This window comes from Pimephales promelas, chromosome 7 (genome assembly GCF_988280905.1).
Source record: "Pimephales promelas chromosome 7, fPimPro1.hap1.1, whole genome shotgun sequence".
Lineage (NCBI taxonomy): Eukaryota > Metazoa > Chordata > Actinopteri > Cypriniformes > Leuciscidae > Pimephales > Pimephales promelas.
The window spans coordinates 12,472,393-12,479,393 of record NC_142775.1 but is presented as its reverse complement, the minus strand read 5'-3'; the positions used below and the strand labels follow the sequence as shown (position 1 = coordinate 12,479,393).

The 7,001-nt window shown below is 36.8% G+C and overlaps 3 protein-coding genes across 3 annotated transcripts; 1 reads left to right on the top strand and 2 right to left on the bottom strand.

Moving 5' to 3' along the window:
* The first annotated feature begins 381 nt into the window (after positions 1 to 381).
* LOC120477856 (uncharacterized) lies at positions 382 to 2,282 on the top strand. Its single transcript, XM_039669777.2, has 8 exons — positions 382 to 728; positions 831 to 920; positions 995 to 1,074; positions 1,173 to 1,288; positions 1,623 to 1,720; positions 1,812 to 1,880; positions 1,954 to 2,012; positions 2,099 to 2,282. Exons 1-8 carry the CDS (start codon positions 531 to 533, stop codon positions 2,217 to 2,219), a joined length of 831 nt encoding a protein of 276 aa, XP_039525711.2. The 5' UTR covers positions 382 to 530; the 3' UTR covers positions 2,220 to 2,282.
* On the bottom strand, positions 2,191 to 5,905 carry asnsd1 (asparagine synthetase domain containing 1). The gene is made up of 3 exons (XM_039669776.2): positions 4,502 to 5,905; positions 4,210 to 4,391; positions 2,191 to 2,594 (listed from the first exon to the last, which is right to left on the bottom strand). The coding sequence occupies exons 1-3, from the start codon at positions 5,903 to 5,905 to the stop codon at positions 2,348 to 2,350; spliced, it is 1,833 nt and encodes a 610-aa protein (XP_039525710.2). The 3' UTR covers positions 2,191 to 2,347.
* asdurf (ASNSD1 upstream open reading frame) lies at positions 5,818 to 6,962 on the bottom strand. The gene is made up of 4 exons (XM_039669778.2): positions 6,799 to 6,962; positions 6,606 to 6,659; positions 6,041 to 6,116; positions 5,818 to 5,958 (listed from the first exon to the last, which is right to left on the bottom strand). The coding sequence occupies exons 1-4, from the start codon at positions 6,874 to 6,876 to the stop codon at positions 5,918 to 5,920; spliced, it is 249 nt and encodes an 82-aa protein (XP_039525712.1). The 5' UTR covers positions 6,877 to 6,962; the 3' UTR covers positions 5,818 to 5,917.
* Positions 6,963 to 7,001: the final 39 nt, after the last annotated feature.

Genomic DNA, 7,001 nt, shown 5'->3' with positions numbered 1-7,001 from the left:
ATGAACCGGTTTCGAAGTGTTTAAAGATCCGATTCGCGGTTGTTGTTGTTGTTGTTGTTGTTGTTTTAACTCTTGAATAAAATGTACAGATTTAATATAGTATGGAACAATATAGAACCATAGACTGTGAGAAAAAAACAAACAAACAAAAAACAAAACAAAAAAACAGAACAGATATATCTAGAGTCTTCAGTCGACCCCCCTCTCCTACCACTTTACCGTCTCGTCTATGCTCGTATGAGCTAAGTCAGAGACTATTTATTTAGCCTTCGTGGATATGTGAGTCTGGTAGAACCAGGCTAGGATATGTGGACCGCCTTGATAAAGTTGTGAGGGACCAGCACTGCGCAAGTGCGCATGTCTGTGTCTGAGTGACCGAGGAGGAAACTAGTAGCTACAGCAACCTTTACCCTTTACCCAGGGAATGTTCCTGTCGAAAGCCCCAGAAAGTGTATAAAATAACTTAACGATTTCATCGAACTTATTCAAAATCACATGCTGAAAAGAGCTGTTTTCACTTTCATTTTCCGATGACAATGAAAGTTGTTATTTTAGCTGCAGGTTATGGAACTAGACTGCAAAGGGATATCGAGAATGACACGACTGGGAATTTCAAGCATCTGGACGGCATTGCCAAGCCGCTGCTTCCTGTCGGTCGATGTGCGCTTATCTCACACTGGGTTCAGGCACTGACCAAGACAGGATGTGTGGACACAGTTTATGTGGTTGTGAGTCCTGAATAACTGCATAGTTTTAAAAACAAATATAATAGTGTTTGTTTTGAATGATTATTATGCACAAAATAACAAATTGTATCTTCTATTGAACAGACAAATGATCTTTACTTTGAAGCATTCCAGCAGTGGGCTCAAGAATTCCCCAATGTTAAAATCATAAACGATGGTACTAGAAGAAACGAGGTGAGCATACTGAAATGGAGCAATATGGATGTTCATTGATGTCATTTTTAACTCCCTTTTAATTGTCTCTGCAGGACAGACATGGTGCTGTTGCCTGTCTTCAGTTGACAGTCAAGTTGTGTGCTGTGGATGACCACTTACTAGTAATCGGAGGGTATGACCAGCTTCAGACTGAATAAGGCACTGTCTTTCAGGCAGTGTTTGAGATGGCTTTAAAAGAGAAAAAATATATATATATTTTTCATTTTGCAGTGATACTTTATTCAAAGAGGATTTCAGCCTGAGGAAATTCACAGACAGGTTCTTTGAAGTGCAAAATAAAGACAACGAGAGCAATTTAGTGCTGTCATACCAATGCAAAGATGAGGGTGAGCGCAAAAGCAGAACAATGACCCAGTTTCACAGACAGGGCTTAGATAAAGCCAGGATTAGGCCTTAGTTTAATTAGGACATTTAAGTAGCTTTTATAAACATGCCTTAGAAAAAAAAACATTCGTGTGCATCTTGAGACAAAACAGTGGCATTGACATATTTTAAGGTATGTTAATGCAAGTTGCTTTCAGTTAACACAGCTCAAACATGTATTTTAGTCTGGTACTAGGCTTAAGCATCGTCTGTGAAACCAGGGGATAATGTTTTTAGCTTTGCTAAACATATGGTCACTGGTTTTTAAATCCATTATTATATCATTTTCACCTTCAGAAACATCCAAATATGGGATTCTGGAGTTGGATGAGGACCTTAAAGTAAAGCGTATGAAAGAAAAACCTCTCTTAAGTGAAACAAGTTCACGTAATGCAGTATGTTTTCATGTGCATTGGAAGACATTTAAGAACTGATTATCTTTATTTTTACTAGTGATGTCTTTAATGCATTTTCCTCATTTTGCAGTGTCCTTGTTTTTACTTGTTTTCAAGAACCACTCTTCCTCTTTTGGACATATTTCTTAATGAGAAGAAGGTAGTTGATTTACATTTATTAAATTATTCTATAGTTTGTTTTCTTTATTTTTGTGTAACGCTTCTCTTTACAGAATGCACCTATTGAAGAGCGGGACGCACCAGGGACCTTTCTGTCATGGCTCATATTAAGGTCACTTAAAGGCAGACTGTAGACAATAATAAGGCATTGTTTTTGCTTGTATTTAGTGACATTAATCATGCTTGGTTTAATTTTAGGAGGCCTGTGTACGTGCACAGGATATCTGGTCGATTTGATGTGGGGAATCTTGCATCATACATTGAATGTGACAAATACTTCAAGGACCAACTTCACAATCCAACTGTTTATTTAATGTAGTTCAAACATGTATTGACAATCAAACATGAAAACTGCATTTAGAATAAAACTGAATCAGTGCCATCTTTGAGTGAATTATTGTCACAATCTTGTTAAATTAGAAGGGACAACTAGTCAAGAGTATTAAATCAGGTGGAGACCAGCCTTTTGCACTTATCTGATGCCTTTTCATGGCTATTTTCTAACTTGGCAATTCTAGAGCCAAACTGCATGGCTCTCTTAGGTAAGAGAGAAGAGAGTCCCAATCCTATCTCAACAGCTGCTAGCCTCAACAACAGCTTTTCTCCAACTCCTCTGGGTAGAGACAAGTCAGCCTTCTCTGACACCGGTAGTCCATTAAGGAAACTGACTACATCTTCATCCAAGTATGGAAATCTGAGTTTAAAAAAAAATATACAATATGTATTATGTGCAATACTATGAAAAAATAAATAAAACCATCTCGAGATTAAAGTCATTAAAATGCAAGATTAAACTCGATAAATTTCGAGAAAAAAATTGAAATGCAATCTTGAGAATAAACTCATTAAATATCGAGAATAAAGTCATTGTGTTTTGAGAAAAAAAACGTTAAAATTCGAGAAAAAAAGTGGAAATACATTCTTGAGAATAGACTTATTAAATATTGAGAATAAAGTCGTGTTTCGAGAAAAAAATCGTTAAATTTTGAGAAAAAAAGTCGAAATACAAACTTGAGAATAGACTCATTAAATTTCGAGAAAAAAATCGTTAAATTTCGAGAAAAAAATCTAAATACAATCTTGAGAATCGACTCATTAAATATCGATAATAAAGTCGTTGTGTTTCGAGAAAAAACTTGTTAAATTTCTAGAAAAGTCGAAATACAATCTTGAGAATAGACTCATTAAATATCGAGAATAAAGTCGTTGTGTTTCGAGAAAAAAAAACATTACATTTTGAGAAAAAAAGTCGAAATACAATCTTGAGAATAAAGTCATTTTGTTTTGAGAAAAAACCTCTTTAAATTTCGAAAATAACGTGTTTCGAGAAACTGTCTCCATGGTTACTGTGTAAAAACCTTTGCATTGCTGTAGTGCCACTTGCACTACCATTTTCGGTCCCCATGTCCACGCGGAGCTCTCGGGACACCCTACCATACCAGTAACTGTTTTTATGAAGTAGCTAACTGGCTATTACGATAGGGTCATTATTGGTTGAGTACGCCTCCATCCACAGAATGTAACGACTGTAACCATCTATACAGCCATTAATGGCAATGCCGTACGTACGGTTTTAATTGATCATAGCTGTCCATATTCCAGAGTGCATTTGGACGAACGCTGTTCATTGTTCAAGTGACGGATCAAACGTCTTTTATCAGTAAAGTTCTGCACAGGCAAATTCAGTGACACTTTTAGTGCAATATATTACTGCTAAAGTTAATAGTGTTTCTTTGTTACTGGAATAAAGTCTAAAATATAGCTTAACTAGTGATCGAACTCTGCCATGTCGTCTATCAGTAAGCTATATGAACACTGATCAAATGCATTGTTCTCTACATTTCATTTTGAATTTTTTTCTGGAAACGACTTTATTCTCGAAATTTAATGAATTTATTCTCACGATTATTTCGACTTTTTTCTCTAAATTGAACGCGTTTTTTTTTCTCGAAACACAACGACTTTATTCTCGAAATTGAACTAGTTTTTTTCTCGAAACACAACGACTTTAATCTCGAAATTTAATGAGTTTATTCTCAAGACTGTATTTCGAAGTTTTTTCTCGAAATACGACATTATTCTTGATATTTAATGAGTTTATTCTCAAGATTGTATTTCGACTTTTTTCTCGAAATTTAATGAGTTTAATCTCGCATTATAATGACTTTAATCTCGAGATGTTTTTTTTTTTTTTTTAATTATTGCTTGGCCCTAATCATCTTCCGTACAATACCATAGCATTTCATTTTTGGGTAAACGATTTTTTTTTAATATTTGATATTTCTTGAGCTGCAAAGTTTCACTCTTGCCTGGCCTCTTTTCCATGGTCCCCAATGATACGGTCATCCCTTCCCAGATTTCTCGAGGATATTCGTCCCAACTCCATAGCTAGCTCTTTGACGAGTCCTTCCAGTCCAGAGCTCTTATAGCGCACTCTGTGTCTGGAGTATCCCGCCAGCTGTTCATCTGCTCCGATGCCAGTCAAAATCACCTTTAAAAAGAGGAAAATCAGATTTAAAGCAGCCAGCGTGACTAAGTCTTTACAATAACATACATTTTCATGTAGACTTAATTCAAGTGCAAACAGAAAAACAAAGTAACCTTTGCTTCTGAACTATAAAGCTCTTCTTCAACACCCTCATTTATGATGCCAGTTCCTCTGGCAGCAAACCAGACGGCACATCCAAGGCTATCATCCAGAACAGTGTCCAAAGGGTGAACCAAATGACGGATGCGCTTCTGTCGCATTTCTTGAAGCTCTTCTTGAGTAACATTAATTTCGATAAAGTTCCACTGGCGGTTTGGACTGAGATTTTTTAGTTCTTGTACACCAGCTCTTCCAGTTATTCTGTCTGGCACATCAAAGCAGTTAAAGCTCTGCTGATCCGATTGAGTTTTATCAGCATCACCTTCTTTCTTCTTATTTTTCCCTTTCTTCAAAGACTTGGGAGGCACTTTTGCCTCTTGGATTTTGAAAGCAACATTGAGTAGGTCAATGGGTTTGTCTGCAGGAATATGCCTATCAGCAAGGGCAGCTAATATCATTGAATCAATTCCCCCAGAGAAAAGAATGGCAATACCAGCTTTTGTATAATTCAAAGGGGCCGCCAATTCATCTTGAGCAGGTAGGTAACAAACTCTCTTACGCACAGCCTCGCTTAGAACATCAATGAGCGTGCTAACCATCGCTTTCTTTTGAGTGTTTGCTAGTAATTCTTTCAGACTTGCAACAGAGTTTTGGGAGACATTCTGATCTTGTTCAGTTACAAGTGATGAAATTGATGTATTCATTGGACAGACAGGGCAGGACAGGTAAAGGCCAGAACTATTTGTGTTTACAGAGACAGATCTGGGTAGACTTTCACATTTAAATTGCAAGCTTTCAGTTGGCTCATTGCCATTGTGGAAAAGCCATGGATAAAGGTCAAAAACAAATGTCCCTAGGGATGAAGAATCCGTTAGGTCAAACCTGTAAACTCCACTAGGTGGTACTTCCTGCCACTGAGGTTGAGTTTCATCTGCTGGCTGGGAAGCAACAGATGTGAGTGTGAAAGATGCTCTTTCAGTATCAAATTTCCAAAGCAGACTTCTTCTTCCAAAAAAGTCCCTCCCAAACCAGATACAGTGCTCTGCTTTTTGGTAATAGATAAAGGCCCAGGGTCCTTTGAGTTGCGACAGAAAAAGTATCACATCTGAGGTGCTCTGCGCCATTGACAGGTGATGGAGAACAACTTTGGTGTCATTGTCTTCCAGCTCTACTTTCGGACCACCAAATACCTCTCCATTCCAGAGAAGCATGTTCCCGTTGTCATCTTGAAGAGGCTGAGGTGTCAAGCAACCCCTCATATGAAGCACATGTGCAGAGAAAAGGAGACTGCAGTCTGAGATTGTTATTGTAATGTCCCGGCTACAGTTGGGCCCTCTGTATTTGAGATTTTCATACACACACTCCTCTAGTGCATCATGCGGTGTGGTCAAACTGACCACACAGCAGATCCCACACATGATCCCACGGAACTAAATATCTTGATATTCTTTCCTCATGTTATCAAGATCCTCTGTAAAAAGCCAGATGACAGTGTTAGAAAGAACTCAAAACGATTGGTATTTATGATTTTATTAATTGTTTATGAAACTTACTTTTACATGAGCTAAGACTCTCTCCTTTGTCTGCCAGAAAGAATATATTGCTGTTGGGTTGTTGTGTGTACACTCTCTATAAGAATAAGGTTAGGATTATCAGAACACAATGATATTCTAGCTAAATCTGCATTTATAATCCTAAAAATTTAAAAATATAATCCTCTTCATTTAAATGTATGCAATAAGAAGACCCCTGACTTTGAGGTAAATGTTAATATTGTTTACATGTTAGTTCATGCAAGATAAAAGAGTGTACAGCAGTGTGATGTATTCACATTTATATATATATATATATATATATATATATATTACTCCTTTTGTTACTTTTTCAGTAGGAAAATTGAAATTGCATTACGGACCAGACATGAAAAGTGAAAACAATTGAAAATATTGACTATATAAATTACAGTTAAAAAAATATATATTTTTAAGCATATTAACTTCTAAAGGATGTGGAGATGAGTACTCTGCAGTTTGACTTGTCCTCTATTGAGTGACAGCATCTGCAACTCAAATGTAGCATGACCATATGATATGGGACAACATACATAAGAATACATACCCTGTTTTTCTTCAAATTGCTCAACTCGTCGACTAAAATCTTTTGCTCTTTTATCTGTGAATACATAGTTTGGTTTATTGGAAAAAAAGGTTTGAAAACAGCGATTAAAAACATAAATTACTTTATAACTGACAAATAACGTCAATATGATTATGTAGCTGTACAGGCTTTGCAACATATTCTAATAGGAAACCTTCTTGTTTAGCTCCTCTTTTTGTGCGAGCTCTTCTTGAGTCCCAGGTTCCGGTTGCTGTATGTTCTTAGAAGACATTTTATATGAAAAGTAAAAACGCTTCGTCTAACTAAGGAAACATTTCCACATGCAAGTAGCTCGTTCGTCGAATACGAATGACGTAAGCTGGGGTACAGACAACGGCGCTTTAAAAGTGCGTCACG

Coding starts and splice junctions, on each gene's coding strand:
- LOC120477856 (XM_039669777.2), top strand. CDS start 531: ATGACAATGAAAGTTGTTATTTTAGCTGCAGGTTATGGAACTAGACTG. Junction 1,289..1,622: donor ATACCAATGCAAAGATGAGG/GTGAGCGCAAAA, acceptor TTTCACCTTCAG/AAACATCCAAATATGGGATT. Junction 1,881..1,953: donor TATTTCTTAATGAGAAGAAG/GTAGTTGATTTA, acceptor TTCTCTTTACAG/AATGCACCTATTGAAGAGCG.
- asnsd1 (XM_039669776.2), bottom strand. CDS start 5,905: ATGTGTGGGATCTGCTGTGTGGTCAGTTTGACCACACCGCATGATGCA. Junction 4,392..4,501: donor TTTATAGTTCAGAAGCAAAG/GTTACTTTGTTT, acceptor CTCTTTTTAAAG/GTGATTTTGACTGGCATCGG. Junction 2,595..4,209: donor GACCATGGAAAAGAGGCCAG/GCAAGAGTGAAA, acceptor TTTTAAACTCAG/ATTTCCATACTTGGATGAAG.
- asdurf (XM_039669778.2), bottom strand. CDS start 6,876: ATGTCTTCTAAGAACATACAGCAACCGGAACCTGGGACTCAAGAAGAG. Junction 6,117..6,605: donor GCAATTTGAAGAAAAACAGG/GTATGTATTCTT, acceptor TTATTCTTATAG/AGAGTGTACACACAACAACC. Junction 5,959..6,040: donor GAGTCTTAGCTCATGTAAAA/GTAAGTTTCATA, acceptor GGCTTTTTACAG/AGGATCTTGATAACATGAGG.